The sequence below is a fragment of the Lithobates pipiens genome, unplaced genomic scaffold (assembly GCF_037356315.1).
Source record: "Lithobates pipiens isolate NorthernLeopardFrog02 unplaced genomic scaffold, aLitPip1_a1.2 Scaffold_8, whole genome shotgun sequence".
NCBI lineage: Eukaryota > Metazoa > Chordata > Amphibia > Anura > Ranidae > Lithobates > Lithobates pipiens.
This window is the reverse complement of record NW_027507903.1, coordinates 251,465,921-251,490,454: the sequence shown is the minus strand read 5'-3', so window position 1 is coordinate 251,490,454 and position 24,534 is coordinate 251,465,921. Positions and strand designations below refer to the sequence as shown.

The following is a 24,534-nucleotide window of genomic DNA, read 5'->3' as shown; positions in this document are numbered from 1 at the left end:
AGAAAAAGGTACCTGTACGACTTTGGGGGCGACTTAAGGGGACTTGCATTGACTTCTATAGAGAAGTCATTTTGCAAGTAGCCGCAGTGGTCGTGTCCAGGTCGCCTGAGGCAGTCGCGCTGCAAGTCGTGCTGCCTCACTGTGAACCGACACTAAGGCTCCATTCACACCTGAGCGTATTGATTTACTGGCGTTTTTTTTAAACTTTTTTGCAGCTTTTTACAAGCTTTTTTAAAGCATCTTAGAAGCATAGTACAAGCATTTTACAGCTTCATGTATTTTTGTTAAGCCAATATAAAGCACCAGGGAGAGGAGAGGGAGTAGAAATTTGGGGTGGAGAGCTGTCATTTGAGCAGAAAACGCTCATAAAATGCTTGTAAAACGCTCAAGTCAGGCATTTCCATTGAAGTCTATGGGGCCAAAAACGTTTGCAATCTGCCAAAAAGAAGCTCATGTTCTTTTCTGAGCAGCAGGCAATTTGTGTCAGGCAACAGAGTGCTTAGATGTGAACAGGGGCCATTAAAATGAATGAAATTTGGCTTGTTGAGCGTTTTAGAGCTACAAGCATCAAGCAGAAAATCACTCAGGTGTAAAAGGGGCCTAAGAAAAAGACATAAATCAATGCAGCTCTGTAGTCATTTATACATTAAATTATTTTTGTTTAATGCAAGCGTTACAGATAATACCTGAACTTGGCCTGGTGTAAGACTTTTGCAGTCCCTTTAATGAAGGGCTGGAGTGTGAGAGGATGAAGCAGTATAAAGAACCAATAAGTGCATGATGCATGCTGGCATGCTGATAGGAAGGGAAAGCAAAGTGACAGAGAGATAAGCTTTTCAATAAGTTGTTTCTCCTTCACTGTCAATTCACAGACTGGGATGGGTCCAGTGCAACCTAAGCTTTAAGGAAGAGGTTGAATGATGCTGGCCATCAGACTAAGGACATCTAATGGAAGCAAAAAAGTACTTCAGGTGAAATCTCTGGATTGAAGCCAAAGTTTTTAGTTTTACTTCCATAATCAATATGCAGGACCAATTAATAAGCACACCAAACAAAAGTGGCCCTCCTCCAGCCCTTACTGTGAATCAAAACCGTGGACGTCCTCACTTACCACATGTCATCATGATTTACTGCCTAGCATCATGACAATAAATATACAGGGGCACTGCTAGGGTTGGGCACATGTCCCAAATCTCCTGCCATGTGTCCCGCGGTTGGGACTGGTAAGAATGGTCTCGCTGTCTCCCTGCATTGTCTTCCCTAATTATATCCAACCATGTAAAATCAAACCTACTGCTACTGCAGGGGGTGAGATCATTTCCTTCCTGGCACATAAGGGCAATGTTTTCCTTTGAAACATTGTGCTGGGGAGAGTAGGATAATGGAGCATCTACCTACCCCACTGCTCACTACTTCCCGCAGTGTCATTGAGTCATATTTTATTTGAGTTAAAGTGGTTGTAAACCCTTAGACCCCTTTCACCCCACACCGCTGATAGCGTGGGCGGTAAAACGCCGCTATTTTTAGCGGCGTTTTACCGCCGGATTTGCGGCGCATTTCGGCCGCTAGCGGGGCGCTTTTACCCCCGCTAGCGGCCACGAAAGGGTTAAAACCGCCGGCAATACGCCGCAATAGCGGCGTTTTGCCGGCGGTATTACAGCGCTGCCCCATTGATTTCAATGGGGAGCAGCGGTGGAGGAGCGGTAAACACACCGCTCCTTCACCGCTCCAAAGAAGCTGCTGGCAGGACTTTTCCCTGACGTCCTGCCAGCGCACCGCTGTAGTGCGAAAGCCCTCGGGCTTTCCCACTACACACAATGGTGCAGCTTCTTTAGGGCGGATTGCAGGCGCTATTTCTAACGCAATAGCGCCTGCAAAACGCCCTGGTGTGAAAGGGGTCTTACATATACCCAGTGAAGTGACTGGCCTCAGATGATACACAGAGATGAAACAACTCCTCCTACATAAATTGTACCTGTTTATCTGAAGTCTTCTCTTCTCTAAATCCGTGCAAAATGCAGAATATATAAAGCTTGTCTGAGAGTTCAGAAAAAAAGGGGCAGAGAGCTGAAATTAAGTTCTGCAGTGCTCAGTGAGGAGAGCTCTTAGAGATGATTGGAGGGAAGGGACACACCCCCCTTCACACAGCACACAGGAACAGAACTAAGGTTGTCAATCAGCTGGAGATCGCTGCCCTGTCACCATTTTTCTCTTGGTGTCAGGAAAACTTGCCAGAAGTGATGCATGCTGATAGCAAGAGGAACAAAGCAACAGACAAAGGTGACACTTAGTGCTCTTAATTAAGAAAGTAAACACTATAGAGGGATATGCTTTGTTCATATTTCATGTCTGAGGTTTACAACCACTTTTAATATTAATGGGGGGGGGGTAGCTAGGAAGAGGGTGGAAAGCAGCCAGGAAATGGGATGTATTGTAAGGCAAAGTCTTCCAGGCCCAAATCAGCCTTATACCTCATACCTCTAAGCTCTTTCCTACATAACTATTCATGTTCTTACATAGGAGTATTTAGGGAAAATTTGCATTAAAGGGTAATTTTCTGAACTTGTTGCATTTTTTACATTTAGGTCATTGTCCCAAAAAAAAAATTACCATTGGCCAAATAAAAAGAAATAATTTTCTCCTGCAAGCCACTTAGTAGGTTCTTCTTTCCAATTGTTATATGTATTCAGAATCATGAATTATGTAATCTGCAGTTAATGCAGACAGCAATCAGCCAGAGACTGCCCTGTGTTAACTAACAGACAGCTCTCTTTGTAATAATATTGGCAGGTGTCCCGATTAAATTTGGCTTGATAACCTCGTTGACAACTTCTGTAATGTAATATGACTAATACCCAAAAAATTATGCTGACTTTGCAAGACTCCTTTAGCTTCTATAAACCTATTATACAAGGACCTCAACACACATCAAAACCTTTTATTCCTGAACTAATCTAATCCCATTTAAAGCAGGCTTCTCACGTGCTGTTTCAATCTGTGTAACTATAGAAGCAAATATGATACATATACTGTAACTACCGGTAGTTGGCTCTTAAAGGACAATTTAACCTTTAGTGAAGCTGTCCTTTGATATAACCCCCCCCCCCTCGGAGTGCAGCCTACCTGGGATTATATTTACCCTCAACCCCCATTCACAGATCTTTCCTCCGACATAATCTCACTTGCCCCATCTTTATACTGTGCATTAATGCTGTGACCCCACTTATTTTCACTGAGCCATACACAGAAGGCAACATGAGTATAGCTGCACATGGCAATGGATGGAGCTGTGACACACATGGACAGAATGAAGAAGAGCTGTCCAGGAACACGTCAGATGAAACATCTCTGGATCAGGGCTAAAGATAAGAATTACCCAAGCTGTGCTGCCTTCATGGTGTGGGGGGATCATTCAAGTAGAATGTCACTAAAAGTTGTCCTTTTCCAATTCAGGACTGCCTGCCCGCATTCTACTGCAGACAGATCGCTCCCACAGGCACAGCGACATATCTGCACGGTTTGGGGAACGCACGCGCACAAAGCAGGGAGAAGAAACAAACAGATTTCTAGTAAAAAGCAGCACATAATACACACATTAACACTTGTTATGCACATGCTTAACCCCTGGATGTTAACCCCTTTCCAACCAGTGTCATTAGTATAGTGACATTGTATAGTATTATCACCGATCACTGTATTAGGCTTGGATCACACTGCCGCGACTTTGGATCCGACTTGTGAGACCCCAAGTTGCGTGACATATGAAATCCCATTTTAGTCTTAATTAGCACTACTAAAGTTGCTCCAACTTTGGAAAAGTTCCTGTACTACTTCAAGGTGACTTCTATCCGAATTGTGCCCTGAGACTTTAATGAAGTTGACTTCAAGTCAGATCCTTATCTTAATTGATGTGATTTGGATCCAACATTACAGGAAGATTACACAGTCATCCCCTTAAGTTGCTTCAAAGTCGTCTGGCAAAGTCGCACTTTCAGGTCGCGGCGGTGTGAATCAAGCCTTAGGTCACTGTCAGTCAATTCCCACCCAGAATCAGTTAGTGTCAGATTGTCTGCTGCAGTCCCACTATAAATCACTTATCACCGCCATTACAAGTATATATAAAAAAAACAAATATACAGTATCTCACAAAAGTGAATACACCCCTCACATTTAAAAAAAAAAATATTCGATTCTATCTTTTCATGTGACAACACTGAAGAAATTACACTTTGCTACAATGTAAAGTAGTGAGTCTATAACAGGGTAAATTTGCTGTCCCCTCAAAATAACTCAACACACAGCCATTAATGTCTAAACCGCTGGCAACAAAAGTGAGTGCACCCCTAAGTGAACATGTCCAAATTGGGCCCAATTAGCCATTTTACCTCCCCAATGTCATGTGACTTGTTAGTGCTACAAGGTCTCAGGTGTGAATGGGGAACAGGTGTGTTAAATTTGGTGTTATCACTCTCACCCTCTCATACTGGTCACAGGAAGTTCAACATGGCACCTCATGGCAAAGAACTCTCTGAGGATCTGAAAAAAAGAATTGTTGCTCTACAGAAAGATGGCCTAGGCTATAAGAAGATTGCCAAGACCCTGAAACTGAGCTGCAGCACGGTGGCCAAGACCAGCGGTTTAACAGGACAGGTTCCACTCAGAACAGGCCTTGCCATGGTCTACCAAAGAAGCTGAGTGTAAGTGCTCAGCGTCATATTCAGAGGTTGTTTTTGGGAAATTGACGTGTTAGTGCTGCCATCATTGCTGCAGAGATTGAAGCTGTGGGGGATCAGACTGTCAGTGCTCAGACCATACGCCGCACACTGCATCAAATTAGTCTGCATAGCTTTCATCCCAGAAGGAAGCCCCTTCTAAAGATGATGCACAAAAAAATCCCGCAAACAGTTTGCTAAAAACAAGCAGACTAAAGACATGGATTACTGGAACCATGTCCTGCGGTCTGATGAGACCAAGATAAACCTATTTGGTTCAGATGGTGCCAAGCGTGTATGGCGGCAACCAGGTGAGGAGTACAAAGACAAGTGTGTCTTGCCTACAGTCAAGCATGGTCTGGGGCTGCATGAGTGCTGCCGACACTGGGGAGCTACAGTTCATTGAGGGAACCATGAATGCAAACATGTACTGTGACATACTGAAGCAGAGTATGATCCCTGGAGACTGGGCCGCAAGGCAGTTTTCCAACATTAAACACAAAAGCAAATCCAAAGGCTGGCGCTTGAAAAATAAAAATATAAAGAACAGCTGCCAGGACCCTAAAGTCAAATACGGCTTAAACAGATAATAAAATGCAAATGGTGTAGTGCTAATTAAAAATGAAAAACATAAGTGAAATAAGGCTCAGAAAGAAAACGAATGAAGATTCCTGAATCAGCACTAGATGAGATCCTCAATCCACACCCGGGTAAGAGTGATTATATCCTGCTTACCAGAACTCTGTGACCACTAAATAATGGTCACACCAAGTGTAGGGAATTGGGTCTCCCCAGGAACCTTATCTCTTGCTAGAATCTTGCTAGAATCCCCGCTGCTTTTTTTTCACTTATGTTTTTCATTTTTAATTAGCGCTGCACCATTTGCATTTTATTTTAGTTTTCCAACATTATAACGACCCCAAACACACCTCCAAGATGACCACTGCCTTGCTAAAGAAGCTGAGGGTAAAGGTGATGGACTGGCCAGGCATGTCTCCAGACCTAAACCCTATTGAGCATCTGTGGGGGATCCTCAAATGGAAGGTGGGGGAGTACAAGGTCTCTAACATCCATCAGCTCTGTGATGTCATCATGGAGGAGTGGAAGAGGACTCCAGTGACAACCTGTGAAGATCTGGTGAACTCCATGCCCAAGAGGGTTAAGACAATGCTGGAAAATAATGGTGGCCACACAAAATATTGACACTTTGGGCCCAATTTGGACATTTTCACTTAGGGGTGTACTCACTTTTGTTGCCAGCAGTTTACACATTAATGGCTGTGTGTTTAGTTATTTTGAGGGGACAGCAAATTTACTCTGTTATACAAGCTGTACACTCACTACTTTACATTGAAGCAAAGTGTAATTTCTTCAGTGCTGTCACATGAAAAGATAGAATAAAATATTTACAAAAATGTGAAGGGTGTACTCACTTTTGTGAGATGCTGTATATACTATAGTTTGTAGATGCTAACATACACTTATTGGGATTTTGTTTACCAAAAACATGTAGCAGAATACATTTTGGCCTAAATTCATGAAGAAATTAGATTTCTAATTTTTTTTATTGGATATGTTTTATAGCAGGAATGAAAAAATGATTGTTTTTGTCTCTTAGCAACATCCTAGCAACAAGGTAGGGTGGAATAATGCGATTTTTGGGATTTTTTCATCAGGCTTCAGGAGGTATGTAAATGGATTCCACATATAGCAAGGAGATTAGTCAACTTTGGTTAAAGCTACAGTTTGTTTTTATCTACAGATGGCCCCTACCTGAATAGGCAGTTTTTTGACAAAGGTGAACTATGCTTTTAATGTATCTCACTTGTGGCAGAAATGATAAATAGCTGCCCATGTTATAACCAAGAATATTATTTCTATTAACATTTAATAGAGAGGAAATGAAATGAAGCTATCATTTATCAAGACTTTGTTGGCTCTTGGTGTCGCTATTTCTATGGCATCAGCTAAAAGAGCAGTGGTAGAAAACATCTTTGTGCTAATCATGTTTTCTTTACAATGCATACATACCTCCCCTCCATTGCATGGAAGAACATGTGAATATCGTGACGTACAAAGTGCTCCTTTCTCATGAACATCATCTTCCATCTGAAAGGTTGTCGTACAGTTTGTAGCAAAGTATTTATATGGACGCCACGTGAGGCCAAAGTCCTGGGACCTCTCCAGAATCATGGCTGCAGGTCTAGGAGACTTGAACACCATGATCAGATGAGTAAAATAAAAAGCAGATTCCAAATTCAGCTGTATGATTTCTCGCTGAGTGTCCCTTGCTGACTGCCACCATGTGCGTGGTATTTTGAAAGCTGAATCTGCCATCGCAGAGGAGGGGTGTGAAAATCTGGGCACCGCAGCATTGCACTTGTCACATTTTGGCTCTGAGCAAGTTCCATGTAGATTCTGATTATACATACAGTACAGTTCTGTACCATTAATGCCACAAGTAGTCTCTGTCCATAAGTGTCGGCCAAGAGCTAAATTGCCCATTCTTGGGTTACAAGCTTTATCCCGATGAGATCCAAATGTAGCCATAGTGCTAAACCCTGTAAAAAAAAAAAAAAATAATATTCAAATTTCTGCAAGCTAGTCAAAGGATTTTTTTTATGAATTTAGCTTTTTAAAAACACAAATCTGAAATACACATTGTAGCCTGTATAAAAAAAAAAGCACCATCTTTCATGGAGTATAACATCTGATTTGGGCACAGGAACATAGACTTAGGTTGTAGGTATTGCTGGCAGCAAATTAGGTTAGCCTTTGACTGCACGTGAATGCTTCTTTGACTTAAAAATTGAAAAATGGAGCAGTAATAAATCTAAAAGGCTAGTTCAATTAAATATTACCCCAAGCCCATGAAGTCTCAAGCATCTGTTGGTGTTAACAGTAGGATGCAACTTATGCTTTCTGTACTAGAAGTTAAAACTGCATTAACCACTTCAATACCAGGCACCTCTGATGCAAACCAGCAACCCAACTGCCTATTTTTTTTTACCATCTCCTGGCTGCCTGTGTGAATGACCCTTTACTGGCATGATCAACATATTGTTATGGGGGATGTGTTAAGGCTATTAACATACTGCATCATATATGCCATGTTTTCCACTTTAACCACCTCAATACTTTCACCCCCTTCCTGCCCAAGCCAATTTTCAGCTTTCAGCACTGTCACACTTTGAATGACAATTGCGTGGTCATGCTACACTGTACCGAAACAATTTTTTTATCATTTTGTTCCCACAAATAGAGCTTTATTTTGGTGGTATTTGATCAACTCTGCGATTTTTATTTTTTGTGCAAAAATTGTGAAAAAAACAAGTTTTTCTTTGTTTCTGTTAATTTTTTTTGTAAATAAGCATGTTTTCTTCTTCAATGACGGGCACTGATATGGCTGCACTGATGGGCACTGATAAGGCGGCACTGATGTTCACCGATGAGGTGACACCAATGAGGTGGTACTGATGAGGTGGCACTGATGATGGGCACTGATAGACGGCACTGATGGTGGCACTCATACCTGGTACAGATGGGCACTCATAGGTGGCACTGGTGGGCACTCATAGGCAGCACTGATGGGTGGCACTGATGGGTTTTTATGGGTGGCACTGATAGGAGGCACGGATGGGCACTGCTGGACACTGATGGGTGGCGCCGATAACACTGATGGGTGGCATTGCTGGGCATCACTGTTTTTATTTTGGTACATGATGGTACCAGTCAGCAATAACCCCAAGTTAATAAGATGGAACCTGATTGGAACAGGCTATATATAGCTATAACTACCTTCAAAAGGTTGTAATTAAAGAAAAGGTCTACGCCAATTCATATTGCAACTGTTTTTGTTGCTGTTTCTAGTGTTTCACTAGGTCAGTGCAAGATACTTCCTAATGAATCAATGGGCATTGATACTCATATATTTACTCAATGCACTGCAGCACTGCAGGACCCAAAAGTACTTGTTCCCTTTACTCCATTTGTGTGGAGATCTTTTAAAAAATTGGAAATCTCTGTGTACAATAAAAAGCACTTGCACCGGTCCGAGGTGCTCAAAATTCACAGGGAGATGTTAAATAGCCATGTTCTTGCTCAGTGGTATAAAAATTGTCAGATCACTGATAAAGATAAGCTATGCAGCAAGAGTGCATATGTATAATTTACAAAAATTCTATCCATCACCATATGCCCAAAACATTGCTATGCCGCAAAGATTTTCATGTCTGATTAAAATATTTCATATAATACAACTGGAATAGTGGATACCTTTTTACCATTTTTAATTTTCAATACCAGTAGAACTACATGTTGTTTCTTTCTTAAAGTTTTCATTGTAAATCAGTGGCAATAAGGTTAACTACCAATATGCTAAAAATGTGTAAAATCACCTCCTGCTGTAAAACTTTTTCTGGGTCACTGAACTTTGCATTTCCCTCATCCTTCTATACTGCAGATATTTCACAAATATGACCAATGCACTTAGGTGTTAAACATGAACCTGTGCAGGCCTCACAGTAACCTAAACTAATGTATTTTCAGCTTAGACTATTTCAACTTTCTCCAAAGTAATAAATGAGACGTCTGCATAGGTCTACTCTTGTGTAACCTGGGGCAATTGTATAATGAGCGTTCAGTGCACATTTCTGAACACTTGTTACAAACATTCCAGCTATGCAGACTGCATATTTATCTACGTCACTTGTATGTCCTCTCGGTATGTTTACTGACAAGTTTGCTTTTAACCACTCTAAACAAACTTAAAAAGCCAAACGTTTTTTAATTGTCATTTGTGCAATAAAAGGTAGGTGCTTAACAATTTATCTTGAAAAATAAATGTTTATTATTAATAATTGTGCATTGTTGAATATATATTTACTCTGAAAATCCAGTGCTTTGCAGTATTAGTCGAAAACAAAATTATAACAAGTTAAACAACAAAGCTTAAAATGGTTGTAAACCCTTACAAACCACTTTGACCTACAGGTAAGCCTAGATTGAGGCTTACCTGTAGGTCCAACAAATATCTCCTAAACCTATACGGTTTAGAAGATATTTACCTGAAGACAGCCACAGCTGTCTACGGCGCATGCGCCGTAGACAGTGGCGCACAGGCGCACTGGGTAAGCCGCAGATCGCTTACGTCAGTGACGTCATCTCTGCTCTGGCGAATCACAGCGCCGCAGCAGCGAGACCCACGGAGACCCACCAAGAAGATGGACGCTCGGAACTACAGGGGACAGCGGTGACTTCGCTGGCTCCTGTGTTAGGTAAGTGACACATAATGGACTACTATGCGATGCATAGTAGTCCATTATGCTTTACCTTTGCAGGGAATCAAAGAGGAAGTAAACCCATCAGGGTTTACTTCCTCTTTAACTCCCGGCACATATAAAGTACCATATTTAATTCCGTGTTCCATAAAATATATATATTTTTTAAAGAAGTAGCATTGGTATCTGGATCTGTGTTCATAGTAGCTACCCTACGTTCCCTACACAACAGACCTAAAGCCCCATACACACAATTCTGCTAGCAAAAGTCGGATGAGAGATTTTGGTCAGAAATTCCAAACGTGTGTACGCTCCATCTGACTTTTGCTGGCAGAATTCCAGCCAGCAAAAGATTGAGAGCAGGTTCTCTAATATCCGGTCGGAAAAAGTTTGATCTTCTGTACAAATTCTGACGCGCAAAATTCCTACGCATGCTCAGAAGCATTGAACTTCATTTTCTTGGCTCGTTGTAGTTCTTGATGGTCGAAAGTTCAGAGAACGTTCGTGTGACCGTGTGTATGCAAGACAACCTTGAGCGGAATTCTGTCAGGAAAACCATCCAAGTTTTTTCAGACGGAAAATCCGCTCGTGTGTACGGGGCACTAGTAAATGAACGGGCAACACTAGCAACCAGACTATACTGATTTGCACAATGCAGCCTTCTTAAAACGAAAAATTTGCAGATAAGAGAGAAAAGTAGAAAGATTAAATGTTTTTAAATTAGTGTGACAATGTTCCTTCCTTGGCTAATCAGTAGCCTGGCAGTGGGTCTGCGATCAAACTTTACTGCTTAGCTACAGTAGAGCAATGTAAGATAAATAAGTGCTAGTTCACACCAGCCGCAGTACCCTATGCTTCTGCACTAAAAATGCATGCAGTGTTTTCCAATGGTTCTAGTTCATACCAGTACAGTCAGTTTCCGGGCAGTTTCCAGTGCAGAAAAAAAAAGTAGAGTGTGCTGCATTTTTTCTGCACAAAAAACTGTACTGGAACCTAGCAAATTGTATCAAAAATGCACTAGAACTGCGTGCGGTGTGAACTGTAAGCAAAAACTGATCTGGAATGTATCCGGAGTGCATTTTTGTGGTGTGAACTGGCCCTAAGGCTGGATTCACACTTATGTATTTTTAGCCCTTGTACACACAGTCGGAGATTCCGACAACCAAATCCGTCTGATTTTGTCCGTCGGATTTTGTCCAACGGATCTTGTCCGAAACTGTTGCATACACACAGTCGGACAAAGTTGTCGGAAAATCCGATCTTTCAGAACGGGATGACGTAATTTCGTTACGATGGGACTACGTTCAGGCTAGTAGCCAATAGCTTCGATGTAGGAATTTGATCTGAGCATGCGTGGCACTTTGTCCGATCGGAATTCTCTACACATGATCGGAGTATGTCCTATCGGAGCATTTTGTCGGAAAATATTTCCGGCAAGTTGGAAAATTTGGTCCGACAGATATTCCGACGGAAACAGTCCGATGCAGACCACACACAGTCGGAATATCCGACAAAACGCTCCGATCAGACACATTCCGTTGGAATCTCCGATCGTGTGTACAAGCGCTTAGTGCTTTTTGCATTTTGCAGATTTGCTAAACAGAACATGTTCCATAGGAAACCATGTTAAATGGCCTATAGTGCAAATCTGCAAAAAGCACTAATAATGCATAGGTGTGAATCCAGCCTAAGGCTCAATTCACACTAAGGCTAGGTTCACATTGCTGCGATGCGGGAACGCCGCGAATCCGCAGCGTTTTCCCGCATCGCATACCTCCCGCCGGCAGTTCACACTGCCCTATGCGGACGGCTGGGGGTGTCAATGTTATGTTAATGACACCCCCAGATCCGTCGGCATATCGCAGTGCGATCTGCCGACTCGCACAGGAATCGGATCGCATGGTGTGAACCCCCATGCGATCCGATTCCGTTGCGGACCCAAAAAAGGGTCCCGTGCGAGTTTGCTGCGGGACCGCTGCGAGTTCAGCCATACTATCTGTATGGCTGAACTCGCAGCGCTACGGAGATCGGATGTGATTTGCTGTGCGAATCACATCCGGTTCTCCCCCCGCAGCGGTGTGAACCCAGCCTAATGCAGGTTTTATGCATTTTGCAGAAATACAGTAATTTTTTTTCACATGGGTTCCTATGGAACATGTTCACATCAATGCATTTTTGTGCCTCTGAATTTTTGGAAAGGGTCAGGGACTTTTTTCCTGCAAAATGCAGCGTTTTGCATGTAACAGACTTCAATGGACTCGCATCCAAAACGCACGAACCGCGTTTTTCTGCGATTTTGCCACAATTTGCACCCTCCTTTTTTTCTTTTGTTTTTTACACTGTATATAGCTGGTTGCTAAGGAGTGGCGCGTAAAAAAAAATTGCCGTCTAAAAAAAATTGAGAAAAATAAAAACAGCATGCCCCCCCAGTTCCATACCAGGCCCCAGGGTCTAGTAATTTTTAAATAACTTGTCAAAAACTGTCTATTGTCTTTTGTCACACTACACTACGTTTTTTTGGGTGAATGGGTAGGGGTACAATGTACCCGATACCAATTCACATGGGGGGATTCTAATAAACCTCCCGCCCGCAGACCCCGACAACCAATGGCCAGGGTGGTTGGGAAGAGGACCTTGTCCCCATCAACATGGGGGCATGGTGCTTTGGGGTGGAGGGCGCTGAGCACCCACTCCCCCATGTAGAGGGCATGCGGACTGATATGGTTCGGGGGGGGGGCTCGCTCGTCCCCTCCCTTTCCTGACTTGCCTGGTTTCATGCTCGGATAAGGGTCTGCTATGGATTTTGGGGGGGGCCCCATGCCAATTTTTAAAAACATTTTGGAGAGGGGGGGGGGGGTCACCTCCAAATCCATACTAGACCCAAGGGCCTGGTATGGACCAGGGGAGGACCCCATGCTATTTTTTTTCCCAATTTTTTTTTTTAGCCGCCAATTAGTTTTTTTGCATTAAGCCGTCAGCGGGGGGATGACTCATCGGTTGTGAAGGACGCAGTGGCCGACTTCCCCGCCCCCTGCTTAGCAACCAGCTATATAGAGTTTAAAAAGAAAAATGCAAATCGCAACAAAACCTCAGTAAAAACGCATTTCCAAAAACACAGCAAGCACTGCAGAAATGCTCAAAGGCAACATCCTAAAATCCTTGATCCTAAAAACAAATGCACAGTGTTTTCCATGTATTCCAATGGCTCTAGTTCACACCAGTGCAGTCAATTCCAGTTTTTGGTCCATTTCCGGTGCAGAAACCGACTGGAACTGACTGCATTGGTGTGAACTAGAGCCATTGGAATACATGGAAAACACCGTGCATGCATTTTTAGTGCATAAAAAAAGTGCATCTGGTGTGAACTGGTCCTAAATGCAGACTCGTACATCATTCAGCTGTGTATTTCATTATTTTTTTTTTAAAGAGAACTATGTTATGGGCGAAGTTTGTTAATTGCAAATAAAGCAATGGACTTAATGGGTTAACATGTTTTCTTGCTTGAAAATGATAAAGGTAACTATATATGTCATATGAATTTATTATCAAATCTGAGCTTTGCAATACTACTTCATGACCCTTCTGTTTTGTTTTTTTTCTTACACATTTTTCCCTCATGTTTGTTACCCTTATGATTTAAAGCGGAGGTCCACCCTAAAATGGACCTCCGCTCATCGGAATCCCCCCCCCCCCTCCGGCGCCACAATCGGCACCTTTCAGGGGGGAGGGGGGTGCAGTTACCTGGATAATCCAGGTAACTGCACCCACTTCCGGGCTAGCTCTCTGCGGAACGGGGCGTACGTTACGCCCCGTTCCGCAAGCGCCCGCATCCTTCAGCAAGTGCCCCGCTGCCTGCTGGGAAACACACAGCTCCCAGAGGCAGCGGGGACCGTCCGGATTGCGCCGCGCGGCTCGCGCATGCGCAGTAGGGAACCGGGAAATGAAGCCGAAAGGCTCCATTTCCTGATTCCCATACCCAAGATGGCGGCGGGACCCGGCAGCCGAGCGAGCGATCGGCTTCGGGTGCCGACATCGCGGGCGCGCTGGACAGGTAAGTGTCACTATTTAAAAGTCAGCAGCTGCAGTATTTGTAGCTGCTGGCTTTTAAAAAAAAAAAAAAACGCGGAGTCCCGGTGGACTCCCGCTTTAATATATGATGTGTATGTTATTATTTTCACCTACTGTATTAGCTGTGAATGCTACAGCTTTTTAAGACATACACATTGATTGCTGAGGGCAAAAGAGCCTTAGTTTCAATCAGGGCCACAAAAATCTGTGTGGTACCTTGGGCCTTTCTGCATTCTTAGTAACATTATAAATGCTGGGGTCAGCAAGCCGCCGATCGCGATTGAACGGTCGACCGCAGGGAGCAACAGGTGGATGGTGCAGCCTCCGTTGCTCTCGTTCACTGCAGAGTGGAGAGCGGGAGGCAGCATAGTGCTGGATGGATAGCGGGAGAAACCAATCACCAGCATGTTATGAAATGTTAACTCTGGCAGCTTTGGCGCCAACCTTTCACCCAGCACTATGATGTCTCCTGATCTCCTCTCTGCTGTACACATGCTGGCAGGTAGGAAGTGCTATCTACACAGCACTGTGTGGATGGGGGGGGGGGGGGGATGAAGAAAAGGGGACAGAGGAGACACTGTTAGAGGAGGGGCAGAGGACACTACAGTGAGAGGAGAGGCATTGTGATGAGAAATGGACAGAGGAGCTTTTTTGGTGGATGAGGAGGCTGAGGACACTGCTATGGGGGGAGGGGGGTAGAGGACACTACAATGGGGAAGGGGTATGTGAAGGGGGGCAGAGGACATTGTTTAGGGAACGGGTGGACACTACTGTGGGGGGAGGGGCAGAGAACACTGCTATGGTAGGCAGAGGAAACTACAGTGAGGGGTGATGTGAAAGAGGCAGAGGAAACAGTGTTGGGGGGGGGGGGGGCTAGTACAGAACACTATGTCTTTTTATTGGGAGCTTGATCATTTTTATTTATTTTTTATTTTTTTAAGGGCACTGCCTAGTACCCCTTCTGATCCAGGGATCTTTCCTCCATGTTGCCCAGGTAGATCTCAACCTTTGAAAGGTTGATAAACCCTGTTCTACACGATCTTGAGGCACATCTAAAATGTACATTACATAACGCAGCAACATCCACACACGTAGGACACCCAACGTCAGAAATGATTTATTCTTCCACAGTAACTGACTAGTATTCCAGTGTTTCTCTTCTCCCTCAGTTTCTCTCACTCATTCAGCTAATGTGATCCCAGTGCTGATGGAGAGGGGCAAACAAGGATGCTGTGCAGGCGTCCAAAGTCCTTCTTATCAACTGATGACCTCATTGAATGTTAGGCTGCTTGAAGGTTGTAATGATGCATGAATGAAAACCTGTGGCGTTGTGTATCTAAAAGGCAGGTGTCATCCAACCACTGGCCTGTATACAATTTTTGGGCAGTTTTTAGGCTTTTGGCCAATGCACCCTTTAAGAAACCTGTAGGCACCCTGGTTGAAAAAGACTGGGCTAGAATACAATAAATACAAGGAACTGAAGGAAAATTATGCACCCACACAAATCTCCTAAAAAGTTACAGTGTAACTATAGCCTATTCTGTTTTTTTGGTTTTTGTTTTCCTGTTTTTGGATAGCATATGGGGTTAGGACCTCTGTCATGTTTTTTTTGCTATCCATGACCCTTCTGGGGAGATTTACCCTCTCTATTGTCCTGATGAGCATTGCCACTGGAACACAAAGTTATGAGAAATCCAAATTTGATGGCTGTCAATGGAAGAGGAGATGTGGGGAATCTTACATTGGGGTCAACTGTTCCAAAGTGTTCCAAAGTGAAAGAGATTTCTTCCCACTTCTGACTGTGTATCCAGGACAGAAAGGTAAGTCGTTTAGGGGAAAAAAGACAAGGGTTCTAACAGTTGCCTATTTTATTCAAAACTTACAAAAAACCCTTTAAATAACCAGGAATTTGTGTAGAACTTCAGTGTTTGTCTAGATCAGGGATCCCCAAACTACGCTCTGTAGCTGTTGCAGAACTACACGTCCCATGAGGCTTTGTAAATCTTTGACATTCACAGACATGACTAGGCATGATGGGAATTGTAGTTCCTGAAAAACTGGTGGGTCATAGTTTGGAGACCCCTGATCTAGACCATCAATGTGTATGTACAAAGTATTGGCACACAATGACTGTACAAGGATTTAGGTCAAATTTGAAAAAAATCAGTTCATGCATGGAAACATCAGTCACACTCCCCCTACCTTATCTGTAGGGATAATGTCTAGGTGGGAAAAAATATCCAGTTACATGTATCTGCTCTTGCATAAAGCTAGCCATAGATGGGTAGAATTTCAAACTAAAAACAAATGTTCTGAGAATTTTTGTATGATTTTTCCTAAGACTTTTCTTTTGAAAATCTATCCATCTGAGGCCAGCTTAAGGCATCAAGTGGCTCGTTCTATGTCTTATCCAGGGTGCTGAATGTTCAGATTGTGCAAATTGACCACTCCCCAGAACGCCACGTTTGTTATAGATAGGGCTACCTAAGATCTAATTGAAATCCAAAAGTAACCAAAGCTTTACATGAGAAAAATGTGAATAAAAAACTATTACTTTTGCCACCTGTATACAAAAATGCAAATATTTGCTGCATAAAACTTTTGAAAAGTTGCACCCAGCTAAAAATTTCTTCCACACAACTGCAAAAACACCTAGATATCAAAAACAATTACACTTGCTGTTAATCTGAGGCTCTCCATCAATCAGAGCATTTCATGACTATTATTCTAAAATCCAACTATATTAACTGTGGTTATCAAACCCAGGTGCATGATATACAACTACTAAGTTTGCCAAAGATTGGCAGCATTTGGCATACACCCCAGACAACTGTTTTGAGGGGAAAAAATTGATAATTTATAACGGTCTTGAATAATCACTATTGTTAATTAGGGGTAAAGCCACCTAAGTATTCAGAGGATGCTGGGACTGTGACATCATAATAGGCGGGGACATCATCCGGTGATGTCCCTATATAAGTCGCCGTGTGTCGTGTCCGTGCCATTGTGAGTGGAGGATGCGACGAGGCAACATCTGAAGAGAAGAACAGAAGAAGAGAAGAAAAGAACAGAAGAACAGAAGGTGGCGACAGCGGCGAAAGAAGACCGGGCCACCGCCTGTAAAAGAGCTAGAAGAAGGCGTGGTGGCCCGGCAAGAAGAGCCGAAGAGGGGGACAAGACCCCCGAAGTCAGAAGAAGAGGGCGGCAGTGAGGAACAAAGCCGGGCTCCTCCACTAGTAAAAGAGCTAGAAGAAGATAGCGGCGGAGTCCGGCGAGAAGACCCCCGGAGCTGTGCAATAAACTATTTTAACCCTTGAGTGTTGTGTTTTTTTTTACTTTTTTTTTACAGGTGAATGGGTAGGGGTACATTGTACCCCATACTCATTCACATAGGGTGGGGGGCCGGTATCCGGAGGCCCCCTTATTAAAGGGGTCTCCCGGATTCCGATAAGCCCCCCGCCCACAGACCCCAACAACCAATGGCCAGGGTTGTCGGGAAGAGGCCCTTGTCCTCATCAACATGGGGACAAGGTGCTTTGGGGTGGGGGGCTGCGCGGCCCCCTTTCCCCAAGGCACCCCCCCATGTTGAGGGCACGTGGCCTGGTACGGCTCAGGAGGGGGGGGGGGCGCTCGCTCGCCCCCCCTTTCCTGGCCGGCCGGGTATCGTGCTCGGACAAGGGTCTGATGTGGACCTGGGGATGACCCCCACGCTGATTTTTTTCGGCGTTGGGGTTCCCCTTTAAGTCCATACCAGGTGGCGGGGCCAGCGACGTCTTCTTCGCGGGCCCCGCCTACCTGGAGACGTGCTCAAAATGAGCGGACTTTCCTCCGCGTGTGTGGGCGAGTCCGTTCATTTCAAAAGTACGGCGGATAGTACGGCGGACTTAGTACGCCGTATTAGTCCGCTGAAAAAGTGCTGTGTGTGGGCAAGTAGCCCGTTCGGAAAGTCCGGCGGGAAGTCCGCCGGACTAAGTCCGCCGGATAGTCGGCTACGTGTGTACGCGGCATTAGATGCACACAGATGCATTTCTCTTCCAGCAATCATACAGTTTGTAGTGTGCATAGATTTGCAAAACAATGGGATAAACAAATATTCCTGAACTTTGTTTTATCTCATGGTTACTGTGAAATTGTGTGAATGCATCAATGCAGTGCATGTTATCTCAGCTTGCAGATCTTGGATTCACTGAATGAGTTTACCATAAATGTAAATATTGCAGGATATACAGCCTCAAGCTACATAACTAAGTTTCATTTCATGCTGAATAAACTAAATTATTAATCTATCTTAAATAGAAAACTATCTTTAAATCGACTTTTACTCCAAAAGCATTTTATTAAATTAAATTTGATAAAAAATAAAAAAAATCAGATTTAAATCAAATAAATCCGATTTTTTTTATTTAGATTTTTTTAAATATCATCCACCATGGTACTTGATGCCACTTGTTACATGGCTACTTTTGTGTCCTACAGTGGGACACACACACACAAGCAGCAGGAGAGGAGAAGAACTGCAAAAAAATAGTGAAGCAGGAGCCAGAGGGGAGTAAAGGAGATGATCAAAATATCACCTCACTCCTGGTAACAGGACTTCTACCCCCTCACAGCCCATCAACCTCCCCAACCCCCTCCCCTGCTACTTACCTCACCCCCCCCCCACCTCTCATCCTAATTACCCATTGCTGAACATCCCTGCCACCCACCTTACACACCCCTTAGAGACCTCCATCACCTGCCTCACACCCCTTAAAGTGGATATACACCCTTCTCCTATACCCAGGGAAGTGAACAGCCTTAGATGATACTTAGACAGAGATAAAACAAAATCTCACTATATAAGTGTTACATGTATATCTGCTGTCTTCATCTGTATATATCCTTTAGAAAGTGTTCTTTTTGTTACATTTTTTCTCTTCCTGGTTAGCACTGGGAGTGGATTATTGGCATACAGGCAAGACAGCTGATTGGAGGAAAGACACATACCCCCCTCTCCTCATAGGCAAAAGAAGAAAGGAATGTGCAGAGGTCTGCTCTTTGATGGCAAGCTGACTGCTAATCTATTAATAGCAACCTCCCCCAACACACACTTCTATCTTCCGTCTTGGAGAATGTGTGAGAAGTTATCAGGCTGATAACAGAGCTACGGAGCAAGAGACAGCTATGGGAAATAGTGCTTTGAAGAGAGATAAGAAAACACAGATACACAGTGCAGATATATGTGCACAGCTCAAATTTCATGAATGGGGTTTACATTCACTTTAAAGTCCCTTCCTGTCACCCACTTAAACCACTCCTTACCAGCCTTCTAACCCCCACCCACTTCAAACCTCCCATTTCAAAGTCTCTCTGCAACCCACCTCAGCCTCCTCATTACAGAGCCTCATCACCACCCACCTCAATCCCTTATTAAAAAGCCTCATACCACTCTCCTCACCCCCCCCACCATAGCTTCCATGCCATTCACCTCACCCCCCCCCCCCTCATTCAAAGACTCTTCCTGCCACTCACCTACCTTCTCACATTGACTACTTGCTACCAAACTCATCCTCCCACTCACAGGACCTAAACACACACCCCATCACCCCTGACTTCCCACAACACCTACACACTGTACCCTCCAATGACATCCAACCCCCCTGGTTTACCTACAATAAAACCTGCCATATATGGATGGAAATTTGCCTGATTCAGCAAGGACCAACTAAATTTTAATCCTTCTATGGGCAAGCTGATTTTACTCAAGTCGATCCATCCATCAATTACTGCCAGCGGCTATAGCCGCTAGCAGTAATAATTGTATTATGCAGGCCGGGATGGCTCCTGGCGCCCCTCAACCTCTGGCAGAATATAATAGCGCTGCAGGCAATCCTCCATGAACACTGTGGTGGAAGGAAAGGAAATCGATTCATTTATGGCATGCTTTACATTTTAGAATATCCATGACCTTGGCTGTGCTGGAAGGCACACTTGTGTTAGTTTATATAAAAAAATATATATAAGATAGGGTAATGAAATTCACACTTTTTGCAGCTACTAAACACTTAGAAAAATCTATAGATTGCCTCCAGTACTGATATTATTTTCTTTCTTTCAACATCTTTAAATGACATGAACATAGGAAAGTGTCCTTTTAAATATTACCAAATGTAATAATATAAAATAAATGCTATATGTCATAGCATACCATGTAAAATAGATTTTTTTCCCCCACAAGTTTACCAGACTCACATATAAACAGAACTGTTCTATTCTTTTTTACTATGCATTTGTTTATTAAATATTCTATAGTATATCTGCTTTATACATCTCAACAGAGTAATTACTTTTGATGTGAGATGAACATTAATCCTATTTCCGTTAATACTTTAGCCTGTGTCAACTTATTTTCTGACAGTTGTGATTAACTAATCCCCGACGCATCCTAAATAGGTTATAATCCCATGCTTTAGAGATAATCTTCTCCTTTTCAAAATTTTGAAATATATTTCAGTCTTTCCAAAAAGTTCCTTTAAATATGTTTCCTTGGTTTAAAATATATGTCACGAGCATGACCATAAAGCACTCGGGTTACTGAGCATGATAATAACATTGTATATCTGAAGTGAAAATTGTTTCTACTTTCCTAATAGCTGACATAGATGACATGTCAAACTAAATCAGTTTTATAATGAACACATACCATACAGAATGCCATCCTGAACTTTCATTTTGTTTAAAACCGCCTCAATACCACAGTATATATATATATATATATATATATATATATATATATATATATATATATATAGCGCTAGAGAGAGAGAGATAAGTATTGAACATTTCACCATTTCTTTAGGTAAATATTATTTTATTCTATATCTGTGCTATTGACATGATATTTTTTACCACACGTCAGTACTAACCCATGCTATTTAAAAGAAAAAAATAAGCTCAGAAAGTTAAGTTATGTGTAATAAAATGGAATGGCAAAAGGAAAAAGTTCTGAACATGCTAACTGAAATTTATTTAAAACTTCGTCCAAAAGTTACCCCTCGTTCACCCCGGGTCTTCACCCTCAAAATTTTGCCCGGTGAACCAATAAAGGTCTACTACAAATTGCGGATTTTTGTGACCATAGAGGTGTTCTGTCAAAACAATTCCTTCAGGAATCACACCAGCTTCCTAATTTGGAATTGTACCGATACACTCAGATAGCGCACTTTTTAGCAGCACTAAATCGCAAGATTTAACCTCGTCAACACCAATGGAATATCTATGCAGGAATTTCGACAAACACACTGGTCACATATCCAAAAATGTATTCCATATTGACCTCCGCATCTGAAAAGCTATATTATATGCACAAATGGGAGCAGGACCTGGAGGAAACTCTGGCTACGGAGGATTAGATTAAGATAGCACAAAGTGCATCTAAGTCATATATCAATACATCACTGATTTCAGAAAACTATAAAGGTCCTTCTGCGGTGGTATATGGTGTCAGCAAGAGTAGTGTCCTTTGCCCCTGGCATGTCTTGCAGTGTTTCAGAGGGTGTGGTATGAATTGAACAATGTTCCATGTTTGGTGGACATGCCCAAAAGTCAGGCGGTTCTGGATCCGCACCTATAATTTCATATACTCACTCAAGTGAACCTCATTAAATCACCACTGCAGGCACTGTTGGGGTGCCCGATAGAGGGCACAACGAGACACACAAACAGACCTTTATATTTGTAGCAAATAGGGTCTCCATAGCTAGATCATGGAAATCTTCCACGGTTCCCTTACAGTTATTGAGATCTAAACTATCTTGGATATTGGTACATGAGCGCCTATCGGTGATTCTAACTGATAAATTAGAGAAGACTTGGGACCCCTGGATTAAATACCTGTCAAATATGAGACTGCTATGCAATGAAATGTCTGCCCCCCCCCCCCTTTTTTTCCCCCTCGGGATAGGGTGCACCTTCCTCTTCTTCTTTCTAATGCTTTATTACTCTTCTCTTCTCCTTTTAACCATATTCCCTCTACCTGTGCTACTATATTGCCCTTTGTGGGCGCTCAGGTCCACTGGGATATCCACAACTGCTGGAGAGTTTAGGCTGGCCAGTACCTCAGACCGTTATCATGAGTTCCTCATAATTTAGCTTAATACTTTCCTTTCTACATGCTATCCCACGTATACTGACTTCTGAGTAAGAGGTGAGCCATATAGCATTTTTAGATGATCTACTCCCACGCCCTGCTTCCTTTAGAAGGATGGGAGGCGACAAGAGTCATAATGTATACATATCGGTTATTGCAGATTTTCCTTTACACTGTTCTTTCTTAACCACACCTTATATGTTCATAAGGTAAATGGTAATTCAGTATGTTTATGTCAGTATGTATCCTTAATTGTTGCAAAGACTAATACCCTGGTATATAGCCAAGGTCTGTCTATCGATATAATGGCTAGTGTTGACGTTGTATACTTTAAAAATCTGAATAAAAATCATTGAAAATGAAAACTTCATGCAAAATCCTTTGTTGGTAATGACAGCTTCAAACCTCCTGTATGGAGAAGCTAGTCGCATGCATTGCTCAGGTGTGATTTGGGCTCATTCTTTCACACAAACTTCAAATCTTAAAGGTTCCATGGGCCTCTTCTATGAACTCTGATCTGTAGTTCTTTCCATAGATTTTCTGTTGGATTCAAACCAGGTGATTGGCTGGGCCATTCCAGCAGCTTTATTTTCTTTCTTTGAAACCAATTGAGAGTTTCCTTGGCTTTGTGTTTGGAATCATTGTCTTGCTGAATTGTCCACCCTTGTTTCATCTTCATCATCCTGGTAGATGGCAGCAGATTTTTATCAAGAATTATTTTGGTACATTATTCCATTCATCCTTCCTTCAACAAAATTAAGTTTGCCAGTACCATATGCTGAAACACAGCCCCCCACCATGATGTTCCCACCTCCAAACTTCACTGTTGGTATGGTGTTTTTGGGGTGATGTGCAGTGCCATTTGACCTCCAAACGTGGTATGTATTATGGGATCCAAATAGTTCAATTTTGGTCTCATCTGACCAGACTTTATTCTCCCAGTATTTCATAGGCTTGTCTAAATATTGCGCAGCAACCTTTAAACAAGCTTCAACATGCTTTTTCTTCAGCAATGGAGTCTTGCATGGTGAGTGTGCATACAAGCCATGGCAGTTGAGTGCATTGCTTATTGTTTTCTTTGAAACAACTGTACCTGCTAATTCCAGGTCTTTCTGAGGCTCTGGATCTTGGACAACTCCTTTTTATAATTCTTTTCACTCCTCTGTTAGAAATCGTGCAAGGAGCACCTAGTTATGGCTGGTTTATGGTGAAATTATGTTCTAGCCACTTCAGGATTGTGGCCCCAACAGTGCTCACTGGAAGGTTCAGAAGTTTAGAAATCCTTCTTTTAAATTTCTTTTAAATTGTTTTTATAAAATTTTTCACATTTAAAAAAATCTTACATACTTTGCAAAACAATTTGCAAATCATTCACAATACACAACATTTTCAAGGTACACATAAATACATAAAAAATACATTAGGTACTTGAATGGATCAATCTTTTAACATACATTTAGATACAAATCCTTCTGTAACCAATGGCATCAGTATGTTTTGCAAAAATAAGGTTGCAAAGGTCTTAAGAGAGCTCTACCCATCATGAGATCTTTCTTGTGTGACACCTTGGTAATGAGACACCCTTTTATAGGCCATCAGTTAACATTTTTTATAGGCTATCAGCTGATATTAATTTGCACTGACAAGGGGCAAGATTGCTTACTAATTAGTGATAGATTTCAACTGGTGTCTTGGCTTTCCATGGCTTTTTTCACCTCCCTTTCTACATGTGTTCAATACTTTTTCCCCGTGTCATTTTATTACACAAAACTTAAACTTCTCTGAACTTACTTGCTTTGGTTTCTTTGTATGTATGGATTACATAGGTTGTTATGGGCATGTGGTGAAAATGTAATGTCAGTTACACCTTTAGAAATATATTTACCTAGAAAAATGGTGATGTGTTCAATACTTATTTTACCTGCTGTTAATATATGTATGCAGCCTCCTATTGAGGTGGTTATACCAGGATCATGGCTGCAGATACAGTTAGGATCCTGGTACCATTCTTTACAGCAGGCAATTCCCTACAAAGTAAAAGTGATCTGAGCAGCTACACAGCTGCTCAATCACTTTTACAGATGGTGTAATAGAGGCCCTTTCCTCCCACCACCTGGCTGTCCCATCCCACCAGAAAGCCCAGGAGTAATGCGTCTGGTCGCACTGGATGCACTAGACAGAATGAGAGGAACTTCTGTTGCTCCTCCCCTCTGTGATGTCAGAAACCGTAAGTGATGAGGATTTTGCTTTGTTTGTTTACAAGCCATTACCAGTTACCGACTTGGTTTGATCAGAGTCTTTGGAGGGCAGGGAAGAGATCTGGGGCCTAATAGACAAGCACATGTAA

At 42.6% G+C, this 24,534-nt stretch overlaps 1 protein-coding gene across 2 annotated transcripts in view; it reads right to left on the bottom strand.

The window, feature by feature from the left end:
* Positions 1 to 24,534, bottom strand: part of NTN4 (netrin 4) — a 185,343-nt gene that overhangs the window by 134,456 nt on the left and 26,353 nt on the right. For both annotated transcript variants that reach the window (XM_077470221.1, XM_077470222.1), the window contains exon 2: positions 6,744 to 7,273. In XM_077470221.1, the coding sequence (XP_077326347.1) occupies positions 6,744 to 7,273 (530 nt within the window). The remainder of the gene's footprint in view (positions 1 to 6,743; positions 7,274 to 24,534) is intronic.